Below are 21,355 nucleotides of genomic sequence, written 5' to 3'. Positions count from 1 at the left end.
GTGGAAATGATGCAGCATGACTCCCTGTCTGAAACCCTTCTCAGATCACACACAAAACCCCCCAGTATTCTTAAAAAAAAAAAAAAAAAGACTGAACGATTTCTGTATCTTCTACATCCTTTTTCTGGTGCGTGCTTTTTCCTTAACATCGTGTTCTAGATTTTATCCTGTTTCCTAACTATTTTTCAGCTCAGCATTATGGTTTTAGAATCTAGCCGTGTTGCTATATGTAAACCTAGTTTGTTAACTCTGCTTGCTGAATTGTATTTGGCAGATACCTATGCACCCGTAGGGATGGGGACATGGTTTGCCCTGCTTCTTTAACTGCACAAATAATTCTACAATGAATATCCTCGCCTCTATCCTTTTATAGACCTGTGTGAGAGTTTTCTGGGACTTATGCCCAGTAGTGAGGTTCCTGGATTGTGGGAGATACATATACTTAGTGTCATTAACTGCTGTTCCTGTTTTAGTTAATTAATCTCAAACTTATTAAGTGCCCGGCATTGTTCTAGATGCTAGGGTTACAGTAGTGGGCGACAGACAAAAACCCTGTTCTCATGCTTACATAATGCTTCAGGGAGATGACAAATCAAAACTAAATGATGTATCAGATAGTGATGAGTGCTATAGAGGAAAGTAAAGCCGAGAAAGGGGTTAGGGAGAGCACTGGCTGGGCTGGGGCTGGGCTGCAATTTTATTTTATTTTTTAAAAAAGATTTATTATTTATTTTAATTTTTTTGGCTGCATTGGGTCTTCGTTGCTGCGCACAGCCCTTCTCTAGTTGCGGTGAGTGGGGGCTACTCTTCGTGGTGGTGCGCGGGCTTCTCATTGCGGTGGCTTCTCTTGTTGTGGAGCACGGTCTCTGGGCACACAGGCTTCAGTAGTTGTGGCATGCGGGCTCAGTAGTTGTGGCTCGTGGGCTCTAGAGCGCAGGCTCAGTAGTTGTGGTGCACAGGCTTAGTTGCTCCACAGCAGGTAGGATCTTCGCAGACCAGGGCTCGAACCCATGTGCCCTGCATTGGCAGGCAGATTCTTAACCACTGTGCCACCAGGGAAGTCCCGGGCTGCAGTTTTAAGTGGAATGGTCAGGGTAGGCCTCACCTGAGATGAGATGCCATTGGAGTAAACACCTGACTGAGACATCTGGGTGTTTGGGGGAAGGGCATTCCAACTGGGAGATTAACAAGTGCAAAGAGTTTGTAGTTTTAAAACTTTGGAATTTAAGTCATGAGAAAATAAATTGACCTGCAGTCAATTTCTCAAAATACATTTGACCTTTCCAGTTAGACGTTAACACTCTTTTTTTTTTTTACGTTAACACTCTTTTAATTGACTATTATACACACACACCCTTGTTTTTAAGATATTTAACCAGTCTTCGTTCTTTCACAAAATCTAACTGGGTAAATGAATGTTGGATAACATCTGACATCTCAACTAACCTGAACCCAACTCATTTGAACCCTCAAATAGTCAAGATTATTTTGGTGGTGGCTGTCTTAGATGAAAAGGAGTCACATGACAAGGCAATAAACTCCGTATTAGGGATTTGGTTAAAAATCAAGCCAACTCCTAAAGATAGCCTGAGAACGTAAAGATTTAGTCTGTGCTCCGTTTTGTACCATGTACTCTCTCCATCGGGCTCCTGCCATGGAATCTGTGAGCCATGCCAAGATCCTGAACCATCAGAGAAGGATTCCGTTATAGTCAGGATGCACTAGGGCTGCAAAGGTTAAAGGCACATCTTTGAAATACAGAGGGCCCTTGTTATTCTTGAGGGCGGTCTCCTGGGGCTTTCTGAAATCCCGCAGCTCCCATTGCTGAATGTTTGGGCTTCTGGCTTATACCTGAATCACGTGTTTTGTGGAGAGTCATGTGTTCCTATGCATATCCTTACTTGGTGACTTTTTTTTTTTTTCCCTAAAAACACAGTTACACAGTTGGGTCAGCAAAGCCAAGTCGAGATGAGAATGCGGAGCTTGAGCTCTTACTAGCTGAGTGGTTTTTTCCCCCAGTGGATCTTACATGAGATAAACAACTCTGTCATGGGAGCAGGCACACTAAGAATGTGGGAGACTTATATTCTCTGTGAACTTTATGGTACTTTAAGTGTTTAAGATTCTATTCAGTACTTTCTGGTCACTGATTTGTGTAATGTTTATTATGCTTGCAGATGTATTTTAATCAAAGGATGTGTGTTTTGGAGCAGATGCTGTTTTCTCAGAAGCTTTTAAAGTTTAAACGTGAACATAGGATTTGGAATTGTCGTATTTTGGTGGTTATGAATTTTAGATGAGGTATTTTATAGAAAATATTTAGATTGCTTGTCATTATAATTACACGCCTTTTTAAAGCATGGTATTATACTGTTTTTTGGGTTATGTTTATAGCCCGATAATGTCCTTTGTATACAGAAGGATATATGGTGATGTCATTCCCTACTCGTCCTCCAAATGCTTCCATAAAATGAGTCTTCTATCCTCATTTAATTAGTGGCTTGATTTTAAAACAAAATCATTCTTGAATGATCTTAAGTAGGAGCTGGAAATGGCGTTTTTCATTAGAGTGCTGATGGGACGTACCTTAATAATGGGGTAAATATTATATGAGACAGTGAATGAATATAATACAACCTATCATGCATTATGAGTTTTAAATTATGAGTTTCCTTCTTGCGTATTGTGTGCCATCTGATTAAATGTGTATTCTAGTCTTATTTGGAGATAAATCTTCAGTTTTTCAACTGTGAGGAAACCATGGGAACCCAAAACATTTTATGTGAATTAATAAAACCACAAAGTACATAAATTATGCTACTAAAATACTCTTTTGTTCAATATATTTCAAAACTTAAACTGCCTTTAAAATGAGACTAAAAGAGGGGCTTCCCTGGTGACGCAGTGGTTGAGAGTCTGCCTGCCGATGCAGGGGACATGGGTTCGTGCCCCGGTCCGGGAAGATCCCACATGCCGTGGAGTGGCTAGGCCCGTGAGCCATGGCCGCTGAGCCTGCGCGTCCAGAGCCTGTGCTCCGCAACAGGAGAGGCCACAACAGTGAGAGGCCCGTGTACCGAAAAAAAGAAAAAAAAAAGAGACTAAAAGATTCCTGTGTCAACATATTTAGAATATGGTCATATTAATTCTTTCAATAATTTGGCTACAAGTTACAAAAATGTTTATAATGATTATAACTCTCTGGCCAGTATCAGATTTTCTCATGAGAAAATCACTTGTTTTGGGAGCTACCAACTTAAACTGCAGAAATCGGAATGTAAAATTTCATCATTTGACTGTAAAACATGTTAATCTTTTTCTCCATCTAGGTACCATTTACATTTACACCATTTGCAGAAAACTGATGATCATAGGTCACTCTTCTAAGGTATGGAATTTACTGACAAAATATCTTCCTCTGTAATTCCTGGCTTTCTTAAGACTTTTGTTAGCATTGCATACTAAACAAAGAAAATTTGTGAATTATATAACAGAATTTAGTGAATTTACATAGGTTTACTATTTTTAGTTTTCCTTTAATTTGATCATGTAAAAATGTAGACAATAAAGTATTAATGAGAAGAAAGAATTTCTAAAATTGATAGGTATTTCTCCAGTGTCCTTCAGTCTCTCAAATTAGTCATAACTTGTCAACATGTTACTGAACATCCATCTGATAACTATATCTCTAGGGAGGGTGGCCATCCCTTCTAGCTTGGCCAAGACAGTCCTGTTTTATGCCTGTTGTCCTGGAGTAAGTATTAATAGTGCCTACTTTCACGTTTAAAAATGTGCTGGTTGGGGGCTTCCGTGGTGGCGCAGTGGTTGAGAGTCTGCCTGCCGATGCAGGGGACACGGGTTCGTGCCCCGGTCTGGGAAGATCCCACGTGCCGCGGAGCGGCTGGGCCCATGAGCCATGGCCGCTGAGCCTGCGCATCCGGAGCCTGTGCTCCGCAACGGGAGAGGCCACAACAGTGAGAGGCCTGCGTACTGCAAAAACAAACAAACAAAAAAATGTGCTGGTTGGGATGATAAACTATGGTTAGCCTGTTTATGTCTTGTTATGGAGCTTGGGCTGCATTTTGCTTGAAGAGCTGGACTGTACTTATGGTCCAGATACTAGTTGGGTGAACAAACTCCTAAACTATGTCCCAGTTATGAGCTGACTTTGTTTTACAGTAAGATTCTCACTGACCAGTACTTACTGCTTAGTTTTAGCTCGAGGAAGTGACTGACACTTCTGTTGACTTCCTTACCATGTTGGTAGCACTTCTGTCTGCAGGAGACATATTTATTCCCTGTGTTCACTGTCCAGTCATTGGAATGTAGGCCAAGAAGGGAAAATATACTCTCCTTGAGACCATGCTTGAGTTCTTTCTGGCATTTGCAACACTACTACTTTAGTCTTCTCTATTGCATGCAGAACCTTGCTCTGAATATTCTAACGCTCAGGACAGATATTTTTTCCTTATTTCCTCAAAACACAGCCAAGTATCTTAAAAGTTGACAATGTTTAAAAAATAAATAGAAGCAAAGGTATTTGCATGCATAATGGATAACATTAATTGGGTGTTCTGTTTTGTTCCTTGCATTTAAAATCTCTATTACTGACAGTGACTTGAACAAACTCTCTGCCAGCTTTTTGAGTGTGAATTAAAATGAGGGGAGACTGTCCCATGTATAATGTAAATTTGGTCTACAGACTATTCCAACGATTCTCTATCCAGCTCCAGATGATTTCCTAAAAAGAATTTGTAATCTCCTGTTGCACTTGCTGTAGCAACAAATACTGCTTCGTGGAGCCATCGTAGTTTGGTCTGCTTATAGCATTTGTCTGGCAAAAGTTTGAAGGGCAGAGATGTCTGTGCCCACATTTAACTGTTAGTGTTTGTACTTCTTAATGCTGAGAGAATTTTAATTTAACATGATAGTCATCTTAAAATAATTTCTTATTTATACCCTTTGTAAGACATCTTCTTTTCCCCTCATATAACTTGAGTTTCTCTCTGACAAAATAAGGAAGGCCTGAAGGAGGATCGTTCTATGTCCCAATCTTGTGGGATGTGAGTGGGGGAGTGAGGAATGCAAGAATTTGGGGGTGGTGGGTGGCTGTACAGTTGGCACTTTCAGATCAGGATGAAATTCTTTCAGTTTGTTCAGTATAATAAGTTTCAAGGAAATTAATTTTCACCCTGAAATTCACAGACCCTCAGCTGACAAGTTGATTCCTGAGCTGAGACTGTAAATGGACTCGATGGGTCCATTTAATGGGGACAAGCCCTTGGCAGTCCAGCCACGTCTGAATCCTCCTGATTCTGTAGCTACTTTAGAGTTCAAGTCTGTTATAGCAAGAGACAGAAGGAGAACCAGAATTGGAATCCTTAGGCTTTTCTTGGTGTCACCCCAGAGCAATCTAAAGTCCTGTTCCTATAGGAGCTGGGAATTATGATTACCATTTGTTATTATTATTGAATCCCTACTCTGTGTTAGGTACTGTGTAAAGGGCTTTGCATACACAATAATGCCATAATAGTCTTAGGAGGTGGACACCACCACCATCACTGTCCTTTGTTGAATGAATGCTTATCATCTCTAAGGTATGCTTCTAAGCACTTTCACATATTATCTCATTTAATCCTCACACCAGCACTTTGAGAAGGTGCCATCATTACCTTTGTCTTATAGACAAGGAAGCTGAGGCTTAGAAAGGTTAATTCGCTCAAGGTCACACATCTAGTTAGAGATGTAGCGGAGGCCAGAGCCAGTGCCACCCTGTGCTGCCTCTCAACACCATTAGAATAAGGCGTGTCTGCTGGCATATCCCATGACCCACCCTACTTTGGTTCATCTCTGCAAATGGAGGAGTTGTGTGGGAGCTCCTGATACAATGCTGAAATATTTTCTGACATGACTGAAGGCATCCTGAAGACCAAGACTGGCCAGCGCTTTTCCCCGAATGGGAAGCACTTTTGTGCTGAGGCAGGTCACCAGCATAAGCTTGGCGAATGGAGGGAGGGCAGTTCTCTAAGCCTCTTTCCCTAAAGACATAAGACAGTTTGCTTTCCTTTATGGTAAAAGCCGTAGTTTCTTCTGAGGCATTTACAACTGTAGTAGAGTACTCAGCAAACATTAAAGAATTCAGTAGAATCTATTCATTCTAAGAAAATGTTGATTTCTGTTTTCCCTATTTACCAAACTGAAATAGTTTGGTAAAGTGTGTGGCTTGAACAGTGGTCGTCAGATCAGTCCACGTACCGTTACATAAACTTCAAGTCCAGACTTTGAAATGCTTCTCAGTGTTTTCCCTCAAAGGGTATGAGTTGATATAAATGACGCTGCAGTGCCATCCTGTGGCTCAGCTGATTAATTGTGTGTGTGTTTTTCCTACTTGACACCTGAACCATGCTTTTGCTAGGCTCCTATAATATGGTTTTTCAGAGTTGCTTTTATTTTTTTTTAATGAAGACAGTAGTCCTCCTGAAATCGTCAATTTTTTATTAATAGAAATAATTCTTTCAGGGGCAAGAAAAAATGCTACAAATTAAGAGGGTTTTTTTTTTTGAAATGGCATTTCCTCTTTAAAACCTGAATGATGGTTTCTCAGAGCCCTAAGTGGAATGACGGCTTTTCTCCTTTTTGTCATAGTTTCCCTGTGTAGTGGGAAGAATCCTGCTGCACTTGGGAATCCAGAGACCTGAATTTCAGCCCCAGCTCTGTCACTTACAAGCAGTTTAGTCTCTTGGAGTCAGATTAGGTTACTTTTAAGGTCCCTTCTGGCACTAAAATCTGTGATTTAGGGTCTTGATGCTAAGTCTGAGGCCAAACCCAAACATCATGTGAACAGCTGTTCACGGATGCTATTTTTACTTTGGAATGTGAAATTTCTGATACCAGGAATCCTGAGAGCTTTGGAAAGACGTGGATATAAAGGGGGGAATTTATACATGGTTTAATTCCACCTCCCCCCAAATACAACAACCTGAGTGTAAAAATCCACAATAAGATTTCTGTGCAGCAGATACGAGGAACTCAAGAGTTTTGATGACTGTTAATTCCATATCAGTTGTGTGGCAAAATCAGGAAACAATGACAGCAGCAGCAACGAAAACAGCAATAAAGCGACCCCAGGCCAACTTAGTAGAGATATAGTGTCCAGAACCAGGGAGGGGGAGTTTCCTTTCACTATGGTCTAGTTACACACTTTAAAGGGACTTTGGCAACCTGGAGCAAAGCCGTGGAAGACCAACGATGATGGGAAAGGGAAGTGCAGTCCTGGGAGGTAAAGAAGTGCTTGGGGATCTTTATCCTGGAGAGAGAGCTGGGGGAGAGGGCAGGCTGCATAGGTGCTTTCAGATTCATGGAAGGCGGTGATTTGCAAGTTGAGTTTTGAGTGGTCTTGTGTTGTTCCAGAAGGCATAACTAGGATGAATGTACCGGAGATGTATCAAGGTGGATTGCATTTCAGATTAAAGAAGTTCATGTTTAGAATTGTCTTCTTATGCCACGGGGCATGTTCCTTGTTACTGTAGGTGGGAAGTCATGGGTGGGGAAGGTGTGGGACATCAGGTGGTGGTGCTGGTGATGTTGGGGAGGGGATGAAATTAGATAGATTCTCAACCCTTTGACCCTGTGATTACCTGAAGTAGGTCCATGTTTAGCATCATGAACTGAAACTTTTCAATGAAGATCAGTCAGTCAGTCAGCAAAGATTTGTTGCATGTTTACTACACACCAGATAAAATTCTGGGGGCTGGGGATACAGTGGTGAACAAGACAGACAGGGCCCTCTCCTAAGGTGAACTTGCATGCTAGTGGGATGAGCTTACATTCTCAGCAGATAGCAAAGGATATTACAAGTCTGTGTCGGGCTTCCCTGGTGGCGCAGTGGTTGAGAGTCCGCCTGCCGATGCAGGGGTCACGGGTTCGTGCCCCGGTCCGGGAGGATCCCACGTGCCGCGGAGCGGCTGGGCCCGTGAGCCATGGCCGCTGGGCCTGCGCGTCCGGAGCCTGTGCTCCGCAACGGCGAGAGGCCACAACAGTGAGAGGCCCGCTTACCGCAAAAAAAAAAAAAAAAAAACAAGTCTGTGTCAAACCCCACTCTGCTTCCAACAGCCCCCGTCTGAACTCAAAATTGACCAGACGGTGGAGAATTCTGGCTTTTCAGTCTTCTTTTTTTTTTTTTACATCTTTTTTGGAGTATAGTTGCTTTACAATGGTGTGTTAGTTTCTGCTTTATAACAAAGTGAATCATTTATACATATACATATGTTCCCATATCTCCTCCCTGTTGCGTCTCCCTCCCTCCCACCCTCCCTATCCCACCCATCCAGGTGGTCACAAAGCACCGAGCTGATCTCCCTGTGCTATGTGACTGCTTCCCACTAGCTACCTACCTTACGTTTGGTACTGTATATATGTCCATGCCTCTCTTTCGCTTTGTCACAGCTTACCCTTCCCCCTCCCCATATCCTCAGGTCCATTCTCAAGTAGGTCTGTGTCTTTATTCCCGTCTTACCCCTAGGTTCTTCATGATTTTTTTTCTTATATTCCATATATATGTGTTAGCATACGGTATTTGTCTTTCTCTTTCTGACTTACTTCACTCTGTATGACAGACTCTAGGTCCATCCACCTCACTACAAATAACTCAGTTTCATTTCTTTTTATGGCCGAGTAATATTCCATTGTATATATGTGCCACATCTTCTTTATCCATTCATCCGATGATGGACACTTAGGTTTTTTCCATCTCCTGGCTATTGTAAATAGAGCTGCAATGAACATTTTGGTACATGACTCTTTTTGAATTATGGTTTTCTCAGGGTATATGCCCAGTAGTAGGATTGCTGGGTCATATGGTAGTTGTATTTTTAGTTTTTTAAGGAACCTCCATACTGTTCTCCATAGTGGCTGTACCAATTCACATTCCCACCAGCAGTTCAAGAGTGTTCCCTCTCCAGCATTTATTGTTTCTAGACTTTTTGATGATGGCCATTCTGACCGGTGTGAGATGATATCTCATTGTAGTTTTGATTTGCATTTATCTAATGATTAATGATGTTGAATATTCTTTCATGTGTTTATTGGCCATCTGTATATCTTCTTTGGAGAAACGTCTATTTAGGTTTTCTGCCCATTTTTGGATTGGGTTGTTTGTTTTTTTGTTATTGAGCTGCATGAGCTGCTTATAAATTTTGGAGATTAATCCTTTGTCAGTTGCTTCATTGCAAATATTTTCTCCCATTCTGAGGGTTGTCTTTTGGTCTTGTTTATGGTTTCCTTTGCTGTGCAGAAGCTTTGAAGTTTCATTAGGTCCCATTTGTTTATTTTTGATTTTATTTCCATTTCTCCAGGAGGTGGGTCCAAAAGGATCTTGCTGTGATTTATGTCATAGAGTGTTCTGCCTATGTTTTCCTCTAAGAGTTTGATAGTTTCTGGCCTTACATTTAGGTCTTTAATCCATTTTGAGCTTATTTTTGTGTATGGTGTTAGGGAGTGTTCTAATCTCATACTTGCACATGTCCCTGTCCAGTTTTCCCAGCACCACTTATTGAAGAAGCTGTCCTTTCTTCACTGTACATTCCTGCCTCCTTTATCAAAGATAAGGGGACCATATGTGTGTGGGTTTATCTCTGGGCTTTCTATCCTGTTCCATTGATGTATATTTCTGTTTTTGTGCCAGTACCATACTGTCTTGATTACTGTAGCTTTTTAGTGTAGTCTGAAGTCAAGGAGCCTGATTCCTCCAGCTCCGTTTTTCTTTCTCAAGATTGCTTTGGCTATTCGGGGTCTTTTGTGTTTCCATACAAATTGTGAAATTTTTTGTTCTAATTCTGTGAAAAATGCCAGTGGTAGTTTGATAGGGATTGCATTGAATCTGTAGATTGCTTTGGGTAGTAGAGTCATTTTCACAATGTTGATTCTTCCAATCCAAGAACATGGTATATCTCTCCATCTATTTGTATCATCTTTAATTCTTTCATCAGTGTCTTATAATTTTCTGCATACAGGTCTTTTGTCTCCTTAGGTAGGTTTATTCCTAGATATTTTATTCTTTTTGTTGCAATGGTAAATGGGAGTGTTTCCTCGATTTCACTTTCAGATTTTTCATCATTAGTGTATAGGAATGCAAGAGATTTCTGTGCATTAATTTTGTATCCTGCTACTTTACCAAATTCATTGATTAATTCTAGTAGTTTTCTGGTAGCATCTTTAGGATTCCCTATGTATAGTATCATGTCATCTGCAAACAGTGACAGCTTTACTTCTTCTTTTCCGATTTGGATTTCTTTTCTTTTTTTTTTTTTTTTTTTTTTGCGGTACGCGGGCCTCTCACCGCTGTGGCCTCTCCCATTGCAAAGCACAGGCTCCGGACGCGCAGGCTCAGTGGCCATGGCTCACAGGCCCAGCCACTCCGCGGCACGCGGGATCCTCCCGGACCGGGGCACGAACCCATGTCCCCTGCATCTGTAGGTGGACTCTCAACCACTGCGCCACCAGGGAAGCCCTGGATTCCTTTTATTTCCTTTTCTTCTCTGATTGCTGTGGCTAAAACTTCCAAAACTATGTTGAATAAGAGTGGTGAGAGTGGGCGACCTTGTCTTGTTACTGATCTTAGTGGAAATGCTTTCAGTTTTTCACCATTGAGGACAATGTTGGCTGTGGGTTTGTCATATATGGCCTTTATTATGTTGAGGAAAGTTCCCTCTATGCCTACTTTCTGCAGGGTTTTTATCATAAATCGGTGTTGAATTTTGTCAAAAGCTTTCTCTGCATCTATTGAGATGATCATGTAGTTTTTCTCCTTCAGTTTGTTAACATGGTGTATCACATTGATTGATTTGCATATATTGAAGAATCCTTGCATTCCTGGAATAAACCCCACTTGATCATGGTGTATGATCCTTTTAATGTGTTGTTGGATTCTGTTTGCTAGTATTTTGTTGAGGATTTTTGCATCTATGTTCATCAGTGATATTGGCCTGTAGTTTTCTTTCTTTGTGACATCCTTGTCTGGTTTTGGTATCAGGGTGATGGTGGCCTCGTAGAATGATTTTGGGAGTGTTCCTCCCTCTGCTATATTTTGGAAGAGTTTGAGAAGGATAGGTGTTAGCTCTTCTCTAAATGTTTGATAGAATTCGCCTGTGAAGCCATCTGGTCCTGGGCTTTTGTTTGTTGGAAGATTTTTGATCACATTTTCAACTTCAGTGCTTGTGATTGGTCTGTTCATATTTTCTATTTCTTCCTGATTCATTCTTGGCAGGTTGTGCATTTCTAAGAATTTGTCCATTTCTTCCAGGTTGTCCATTTTACTGGCATAGAGTTGCTTGTAGTAATCTCTCATGATCTTTTGTATTTCTGCAGTGTCAGTTATTACTTCTCCTTTTTCATTTCTAATTCTGTTGATTTGAGTCTTCTCCCTTTTCTTCTTGATGAGTCTGGCTAATGGTTTATCAATTTTGTTTATCTTCTCAAAGAACCAGCTTTTAGTTTTATTGATCTTTGCTATCGTTTCCTTCATTTCTTTTTCATTTATTTCTGATCTGATCTTTATGATTTCTTTCCTTCTGTTAACTTTGGGGGTTTTTTGTTCTTCTTTCTCTAATTGCTTTAGGTGTAAGGTTAGGTTGTTTATTTGAGATGTTTCCTGTTTCTTAAGTTAGGATTGTATTGGTATAAACTTCCCTCTTAGAACTGCTTTTGCTGTATCCCATAGGTTTTGGGTCGTCGTGTCTTCATTGTCATTTGTTTCTAAGTATTTTTTGATTTCCTCTTTGATTTCTTCAGTGATCACTTTGTTATTAAGTAGTGTATTGTTTAGCCTCCATGTGTTTGTATTTTTTACGGATCTTTTCCTGTAATTGATATCTAGTCTCATAGCGTTGTGGTCGGAAAAGATACTTGATACAACTTCAATGTTCTTAAATTTACCAAGGCTTGATTTGTGACCTAAGATATGATCTATCCTGGAGAATATTCCATGAGCACTTGAGAAAAATGTGTATTCTGTTGTTTTTGGATGGAATGTCCTATAAATATCAATTAAGTCCATCTTGTTTAATGTATCATTTAAAGCTTGTGTTACCTTATTTATTTTCATTTTGGATGATCTGTCCATTGGTGAAAGTGGGGTGTTAAAGTCCCCTACTATGATTGAGTTACTGTCGATTTCCCCTTTTATGGCTGTTAGCATTTGCCTGATGTATTGAGGTGCTCCTATGTTGGGTGCATAAATATTTACAATTGTTATATCTTCTTCTTGGATCGATCCCTTGATCATTATGTAGTGTCCTTCTTTGTCTCTTGTAATAGTCTTTATTTTAAAGTCTATTTTGTCTGATATGACAATTGCTACTCCAGCTTTCTTTTGGTTTCCATTTGCATGGAATATCTTTTTCCATCCCCTTACTTTCAGTCTGTATGTGTCCCTAGGTCTGAAGTGGGTCTCTTGTAGACAGCATATATACGGGTCTTGTTTTTGTATGCATTCAGCCAGTCTGTGTCTTTTGGTTAGAGCATTTATTCCATTTACATTTAAGGTAATTATCGATATGTATGTTCCTGTTACCATTTTCTTAATTGTTTTGGGTTTGTTATTGTAGGTCTTTTCCTTCTCTTGTGTTTCCTGCCTAGAGAAGTTCCTTTAGCATTTGTTGTAAAGCTGCTTTGGTGGTGCTGAATTCTGTATCTTTTGCTTGTCTGTAAAGGTTTTAATTTCTCTGTCGAATCTGAATGAAATCCTTGCTGGGTAGAGTAATCTTGGTTTTAGGTTTTTCCCTTTCATCCCTTTAAATATGTCCTGCCAGTCTCTTCTGGCCTGCAGAGTTTCTGCTGAAAGATCAGCTGTTAACCTTATGGGGATTCCCTTGTGTGTTATTTGTTGTTTTTCCCTTGCTGCTTTTAATATGTTTTCTTTGTATTTAGTTTTTGACAGTTTGATTAATATGTGTCTTGATGTGTCTCCTTGGATTTATCCTGTATGGGACTCTCTGTGCTTCCTGGACTTGATTAACTATTTCCTTCTCCATATTAGGGAAGTTTTCAACTATAATCTCTTCACATATTTTCTCAGTCCCTTTCTTTTTCTCTTCTTCTTCTGGAACCCCTAAAGTTCGAATGTTGGTGTGTTTAATGTTGTCCCAGAGGTCTCTGAGATTGTCCTCAGCTCATTTCATTCTTTTTTGTTTATTCTGCTCTGCAGTAGTTATTTCCACTATTTTATCTTCCAGGTCACTTATCCGTTCTTCTGCCTCAGTTATTCTGCTATTGATCCCATCTAGAGTATTTTAAATTTCATTTATTGTGTTGTTCATCATTGCTTGTTTCATCTTTAGTTCTTCTAGGTCCTTATTAAATGTTTCTTGCATTTTCTCTATTCTATTTCCAAGATTTTGGATCATCTTTACTGTCATTATTCTGAATTCTTTTTCAGGTAGACTGCCTATTTCCGCTTCATTTGTTAGGTCTGGTGGGTTTTTAACTTGCTCCTTCATCTGCTGTGTGTTTTTCTGTCTTCTCATTTTGCTTATCTTACTGTGTTTGGGGTCTCCTTTTTGCAGGCTGCAGGTCTGTAGTTCCCGTTGTTTTTGGTGTCTGTCCCCAGTGGCTAAAGTTTGTTCAGTGGGTTGTGTAGGCTTCCTGGTGGAGGGGACTAGTGCCTGTGTTCTGGTGGATGAGGCTGGATCTTGTCTTTCTGGTGGGCAGGTCCATGTCTGGTGGTGTGTTTTGGGGTGTCTATGGACTTATTATGATTTTAGGCAGCCTCTCTGCTAATGGGTGGGGTTGTGTTCCTGACTTGCTAGTTGTTTGGCATAGGGTGTCCAGCACTGTAACTTGCTGATTATTGAGTGAAGCTGGGTGCTGGTGTTGAGATGGAGATCTCTGGGAGATTTTTGCCGTTTGATATTATGTGGAGCTGGGAGGTCTCTTGTGGACCAGTGTCCTGAAGTTGGCTCTCCCACCTCAGAGGCACAGCACTGACTCCTGGCTGCAGCACCAAAAGCCTTTCATCCACACGGCTTAGAATAAAAGGGAGAAAAAGTAGAAGGAAGGAAGGAAAGAAAGAAAGGAAGGCAGGAAGGAAGGAAGAAAGAAAGAAGATAAAATAAAATAAAGTTATTAAAATAAAAAACAACTATTAAGAAAAAAAAATTTTTTAAAGAAAAAAAATCAAAAAACGGAGAGATAGAACCCTAGGACAAATGGTGAAAGCAAAGCTATACAGACAAAATCTCTCACAGAAGCATACACATACACACTCACAAAAGGGAAAAGGGGGAAAAATAATAAGTCTTGCTCTCAAAGTCCACCTCCTCAATTTGGGATGATTCGTTGTCTATTCATGTATTCCACAGATGCAGGGTACATCAAATTGATTATGGAGCTTTAATCCGCTGCTTCTGAGGCTGCTGGGAGAGGTTTCCCTTTCTCTTCTTTGTTTGCACAGCTCCCGGGGCTCAGCTTTGGATTTGGCCCCGCCTCTGCGTGTAGGTCGCCTGAGGGCGTCTGTTCTTCGCTCAGGACAGGGTTAAAGGAGCCGCTGATTCAGGGGCTCCGGCTCACTCGGGCCGGGGGTAGGGAGGGGTGCGGAGTGTGGGGCGAGCCTGCGGCGGCAGAGGCCGGCGTGACGTTGCACCAGCCTGAGGCGCGCCGTGCGTTCTCCTGGGGAAGTCGTCCCTGGCTCCTGAGACCCTGGCATTGGTGGGCTGCACAGGCCCCCGGGAGGGGAGGTGTGGAGAGTGTCCTGTGCTCACACACAGGCTTCTTTGTGGCGGCAGCAGCAGCTCCAGCGTCGCACGCCCGTCTCCGGGGTCCACGCCCGTCTCTGGAGCTTCTTTAAGCAGCGCTCTTAATGCCCTCTCCTCATGCACCAGGAAACAAAAGGAAAGAAAAAGTCTCTTGCCTCTTCGGCAGCTCCAGACTTTTTCCCCGGACTCCCTCCGGGCTAGCCGTGGTGCACTAACCCCTTCAGGCTCTCTTCCTGCCGCCAGCCCCAGTCCTCTCCCTGTGCTCCGACTGAAAACCGGTACCCGAGCCTCAGCTCCCAGCCCCGCCCGCCCCCGCAGCCGAGCAGACAAGCCTCTCGGGCTGGTGTGTGCCTGAGGGCACCGATCCTCTGTGCCGGAATCTCTCCGCTCTGCCCCCCACACCCCTGTTGCTGTGCTCTCCTCCACTACTCCGAAGCTTTCCCCCTCCGCCACCCGCAGTCTCTGCCCGCGAAGGGGCTTGTAGTGTGTGGAAACCTTTCCTCCTTCACGGCTCCCTCTCACTGGTGCAGGTCCCGTCCCTATCCTTTTGTCTCTGTGTATTCTTTTTTTCTTTTTCCCTACCCAGGTATGTGGGGAGTTTCTTGCCTTTTGGGGGGTCTGAGGTCTTCTGTCAGCGTTCAGTAGGTGTTCTGTAGGAGTTGTTACACGTGTGGATGTATTTCTGGTGTATCTGTGGGGAGGAAGGTGATCTCCGCGTCTTAGTCTTCCGCCGTCTTCCCCTCGCTCCCTCAGGCTTCTTTTTTCTTTTAGATGTGCGCTGAGCTGCTTGCACACACGTTATACACATTGCCTTTGAGGGCTCCAAAAGTGGTAATAGGGTCTGAATGTTACCAGTGTTTCATCTGTTCTTACTGTTAAATGCTTTGTCAGTCTGATGGATTTGCTTTATACATGTGAAGCTCCTAGACCTTTTTGATGATTTGTCTTTTCACATTGGGTTTCACTACTATAGACTTATTTTTCCTTAATTATTTCCTCAGTTATCGAAGTCTGGATTTGTTATTGGAAGAGGAGCTTTTTTCTGTTGTCGAAATTTATTATCATTATTTTCTTGAGAATCTAGACTACTTGTTAACATAACTCTCCCTTGGTTGTTTCTGCTGACTTTAGGGTTGTTCAGTGAATTCATTGAATAGCACTTGGGAATATCTGCTAGGTACCTGGCACTGCTCTAGGTGCTGGGGATATAATAACAAAAAAGGCACTGTTGTTATTTTCAAAGAGATCAGAGTAAGGTTTTGGAATCACACACAGGAGCATATTAATGCAATTGGATGTGACATATATATGTGCATGTAAGAATCTATGTAAATTATATACAGTGTATAGATACACATGTATATACATACAGCACAGTTACAGGAGAGGCAGAATTGAAGCAAAGGTCATTTCTCTTGAGGGATGTTAGCAGAGTCCTCTTCAACAGCTAGTTCTCTTTCCCCTGCTCTCCCTCCCCCTTCTCCTCCTCCTGTTCCTCTGTCTTCCCCATGCTCCCCCTTCCTCCTTCTTTTGTTTTCATTGTCATTAGCAAAGCTAACACTTAGTATGTGTTTACTGTGTTCTAAGCACTTAGCATGTATTAATGAAAACAATCCTATAAAAGTTACTGGTATACCTATTTTGCAGATGAAGAACCTGAGGCTCGTGGAGTTTAACTGTGCAAGTACACTGCTAATAGTGGAGGTAGAGTTTCAGCTCAGTCTTAAGGGGAAGGAGAGAACAGAGTGAGCAGAGATGCATATTTGGACCATTAAGATGTTTTGTGGCATGGAAAGTATTTTGGACCAGCTTTAAGTATACTATGCAAGGTCAAGAATAATGGGGGTGGGGCGGGGGAAGGCAGGGACTAGGTTGTGAAGGGTGTTTAAATGCCCTATAAAGGAAGCAACTGCATAGCACAGGGAGATCAGCTCGGTGCTTTGTGACCACCTAGCGGGGTGGGATAGGGAGGGTGGCAGGGAGACGCAAGAGGGAGGAGGTATGGGGATATATGTGTATGTATAACTGATTCACTTTGTTATACAGCAGAAACTCACACACCATTGTACAGCAATTATACTCCAATAAAGATGGTAAAAAAAAATGCCCTATAAAGGGTTTGAACTTCGTTATATAGACAATAGGGAACCATTGAATGTTTAAAGCACAAGAGTGACACAACTCAATTTGCATTTTAGAAGGATAACTCTGGTGGATTAAGGAAGATGCATAAAGAAGCGAGTATTTAAGAAGATAAGGAGACAAGTGAGGAAGTATCCCAATAGTCCTGGGAGACTGCTTTGTTAAGGCTGATATTTCCATGGATAGAATTTAGAATTTGATATTCTGAGATACTTTGCTCATAGATTCTTATTGCCATCCCAGTAATAGTTCTAATAGCAATATGTGGAGCAGAGACCAAATTTCTTCTAATATTCAATCAAGTGAAGGGCAATACAGTCCATTTACCGTTTGAAATTTTATTTTTTTAAAATTTTTATTGGCGTATAGTTGATTTACTATGTTGTGCTAGTTTCAGGTATACAGCAAAGTGAATAAGTTACACATATACATATATCCACTCTTTTTTTTTTAGATTCTTTTCCCATATAGGCCATTACAGAGTATTGAGTAGGCTATACAGCAAGTTCTTATTAGTTATCTATTTTATAAATAGTAGTGTGAATGTGTCAATCCCAATCTCCCAATTTATCCCTTCCCCCTTATCCACTGTTGACCATAATTTTGTTTTCTACATTCATGACTCGACTTCTGTTTTGTAAATAAGTTCATTTGTACCCCTTTTTTTAAAGGTTCCACAGATAAGCTGTATCATATATTTGTCTTTCTGTGTCTGACTTACTTCATTCAGTATGACAATCTCTAGGTCCATCCATGTTGCAGCAAATGGCATTATTTTGTTCTTTTTTATGGCTGACTAATATTCTGTTGTATATATGTACCACATCTTCTTTATCCATTCCTCTGTTGATGGACATTTAAGTTGCTTACATGTCCTGGCTACCCTTTGAAGTTTTAGAATATTTTTTCTTTTGGCTGCGTTAGGTCTTTGTTGCCGCACGCAGACTTTCTCTAGTTGTGGCAAGCGGGAGCTACTCTTTGTTGTGGTGCACGGGCTTCTCATTTGTGGTGGTTTCTCTCGTTGCGGAGCGTAGGTGCATAGGCTTCAGTAGTTGCAGCATGTGGGCTCAGTAGTTGTGGCTCGTGGGCTCTAGGGTACAGGCTCAGTAGTTATGGCACATGGGCTTAGTTGCTCCGCAGCATGTGGGATCTTCCCAGACCAGGGATCAAACCTGTGTCCCCTGCATTGGCAGGCGGATTCTTAACCACTTTGCCACCAGGGAAGTCCCTAGAATATTTTCAAAGAAAAGAAAATATTGACAAAGTTAACTGCAGAATACATATCATCAAATAGTGTTTCCCAGTTTCAAATAGTGTTTCCCAGGGCTTTATGGGAAAAATATGTCCAAAAAGGATTATCACTGGGATTGTGGGGAAAAATTCTTTAACTGTAGATAGAATAGCACAAGAGGCTCTTAAATATATTCCAACAGATGGGTCAATAACAATGGTGACCCTTCCCCAAAATTTTGTTTCAGTTTGTACCTTTGGAATATTACACTGGTAATAGGCATTATTTATAGGCGGCTTATATTGAGTCAGAATCATCCTAGTGTGTCATGTACATTGTCTCCTTCCCATGACAGTACTGCAGTGATGTGCTAAAATATCCATTTTATAGATGAGAAAATTGAGGTCTGGAGAAGTAAAATGACACAGATACTAGGTGTTAAAATTGGAACTGAAGCCCAGGTCTTTTTGATTCTAATCCTGGACCATTTCTACTAAGTATCACAGGCCCCAGATTGTAAGCCTTTTCTTTTTTTCCCTACTCTGTTATGCATGCCAGTTTATTTTCAGAATAATACATTGGTTTGAGACCAGCTAATAACAATTGCATTATTGAATTAGCTCCTAGACTACTGTTGACACTTGATAAATGTTAATAAAAATAAGCTGAGTTCATAGGATTTTAGGAGCTAAGAAGGAAGACATTCTAAAATGGCTAACTTGAGATTTTGAGTTCTTGAAATAATTCTTTTACTTTTAAATGCTTGTTTTTTTAATTGACTCATTATTTGTGGTATTTTTAGTTTAAGTAGTCAGCAACTTGGGCTCACCACTCATAATTTGATAATATTAAATGAAAATCGGCATTATTAGCTTAAAATGAAAAGACATTCTATTGTGCCCTTTTCCTGTCTCAGGCCTTGGAATATCTCCTGTGGGCCAGTGTATGTATGGAATCCTCGGTCCCACTTCTGTCCATCAGGTACTTGACATGGAGAGCTACTCTTTACACCGCTGTCTGCCAATGCTACTATGACTGCCAGGCTGGTATTCACGGAGAGGTACGCTACTTTTTAACTCTGAGGATGCCAATATTTAAAAATACAACAGGGCTTCCCTGGTGGCGCAGTGGTTGCGAGTCTGCCTGCCGATGCAGGGGACACGGGTTCGTGCCCCGGTCCGGGAAGATCCCACGTGCCGCGGAGCAGCTGGGCCCGTGAGCCATGGCCGCTGAGCCTGCGCGTCCGGAGCCTGTGCTCCGCAACGGGAGAGGCCACAACAGTGAGAGGCCCGCGTAGAGCAAAAAAAAAAAATAAATAAATAAAAATAAAAATAAAAATAAAAATACAACATATTCAGCATTTTTTCTTTAGATGAGCGGCAAGAAAACAAACAAGCAAACAAACAAAACCCAAAGAATTGCAGTGAAGCAAAGACAAAAGTCCCAGGCTTCATTTGCAGAAATTTGCTTGACTTCTCCATTCTGTTGGTCTCTCGCTTCACTTCCTGTTTCCCCCTTTATTCTCTATTCACTTCTACCGTCTTTACTCCTTTTCTGAATCAGATCTCTGATATCTTCCCTTCCTTATTGTATTCTTGTATGCAAGCTACTTTCTTTCCCTGTTTAGTTACTGTGTTCCATGCCACCTACCATCCATTTGTCTTGCTTTTCTCTGCTTCCTACCCCCATTTATTTAGTATACTCTATTTCTTATTTTTCCTCTTTTCCTATATATATTTTTGATTGAATATTTGAACTATAACTTAACTGGCTGGGGCTTCTATTGGTCTATGCCACACCTCTGTGCAGATGAAAACAGGTACTCTCATTATGGTATGTGGTACTTGGCTTGTCAGTGGATGGGGTCTTGGTGAGAATTAGAAACAGGCACCCTTTCCTTTGGGCGAACCTGTCCCTGCACCAGTGTGCATAGCTTGGTGAGTACAGGGTGGGTTGGATTTCAGCAGAACAGCTTAATACAGCCCTTGTGGGATACTTTTTCTAGCCTAGGATACATTCTAGAAACTACTCACCATATATGCATAGTTAGTTTTAGTGTACTAGTGGTGGCATGTTTCTATAGCTATTAAATTTATCAGGGATCGAAATGTTTGCATAGTTTTGACCATTTGACTCCTATTGGAATTTTTTCTTATTGGAAAATGTAACCCTTTATGTTACTATTGTGTTCTAGAAGCATCTTCATGAAAAATCATAAATTATAAATAAAGTACTTCAAAGAACTAGTAAAATAAATTGCATGAATTGAACTTGTTTTGCTGTTATTGCTAAAGAATTATAATAATGGTGAACTGATTAAATAAGCTACCCTGCTTCCTTTCCTCATATATTAATAAATACTTCCTATATGTTGGGTACTGGAAATCCAAAAATGAATAAGACCCTTTAAGGACCTCACAATTTAGTGGACAGTGTGAACAATTGAATAGATAACACAGCTTGTTTTGGTAGAAAGGTTAGAATTTGAGAAGAGCACTGAGGAGGGGTGTGTGTGCGTGTGTGTGTGCGTGCGTGCGCTTGTGTGCATACATGCGTACAATGCCAGAGAAGTGATCATCTATATGAAGCTGCTGTTTAGCCCAGAATTTGACTTTCCTTACTTTTTGAATTAATTCATAAAGTTAGTATATCTGACATTTTATTAACTTTAGATTTACAGAAATTAGTGGTGCTTCTCGGAAATGATTGACAGGACAGCTACCATGTTCTAAAGAATCAGCATCAGCCTAGAGTTTAATTCACCAATTAAATCAAATGTCTGGGAGAATAAAACATACTGTCTTGATATATTTTTAATCACTATACTCTAACTTATTATGAATTAAATTTATTTTAATTGCATGTAGGCATTTGCTCGGCGTGCTTTGGCTAAAATTGATGAGTTAAGGCAACTGGAATTAATGAGTTCCTCACAATCACAGGAAGAATCCAGAGGATATTATAGAGAGGCCACGATAAAGGTATAAAAATTTCATGAAATAAAAGAAATTTACTGTACTCTACAAATGATTAAGTAATTAATATTAGTAGTTGAGAAGTACATCCCACTGTTACTTCATATATAATTCTTCTTTTTGAGGCAGATGGCAGTCATGATCTTCAAAAGGGGAGTATTCGAATCTAGAAGAATAAACAAAAGTTTCTTTAGACCAAAGATAAGAGTTAACCTAAGGGAAGCACAAACTGTAAGTCTCAGAACGTCTTCTCTGTTTTAGAC

At 40.9% G+C, this 21,355-nt stretch overlaps 1 protein-coding gene across 2 annotated transcripts in view; it reads left to right on the top strand.

Annotated features, from left to right (window-relative positions):
- CFAP54 (cilia and flagella associated protein 54) overlaps nt 1-21,355 on the top strand; it is a 310,560-nt gene that overhangs the window by 31,477 nt on the left and 257,728 nt on the right. For both annotated transcript variants that reach the window (XM_060113374.1, XM_060113373.1), the window contains exons 5-8: nt 3,327-3,385; nt 19,034-19,177; nt 20,985-21,098; nt 21,222-21,323. In XM_060113374.1, coding sequence (XP_059969357.1) covers nt 3,327-3,385; nt 19,034-19,177; nt 20,985-21,098; nt 21,222-21,323 — 419 coding nt within the window. The remainder of the gene's footprint in view (nt 1-3,326; nt 3,386-19,033; nt 19,178-20,984; nt 21,099-21,221; nt 21,324-21,355) is intronic.

This window comes from Mesoplodon densirostris, chromosome 11 (assembly GCF_025265405.1).
Source record: "Mesoplodon densirostris isolate mMesDen1 chromosome 11, mMesDen1 primary haplotype, whole genome shotgun sequence".
Taxonomy (NCBI): Eukaryota; Metazoa; Chordata; class Mammalia; order Artiodactyla; family Ziphiidae; genus Mesoplodon; species Mesoplodon densirostris.
Note: the sequence above shows the minus strand (reverse complement) of the source record. Positions and strands in the feature narration are given on the sequence as shown.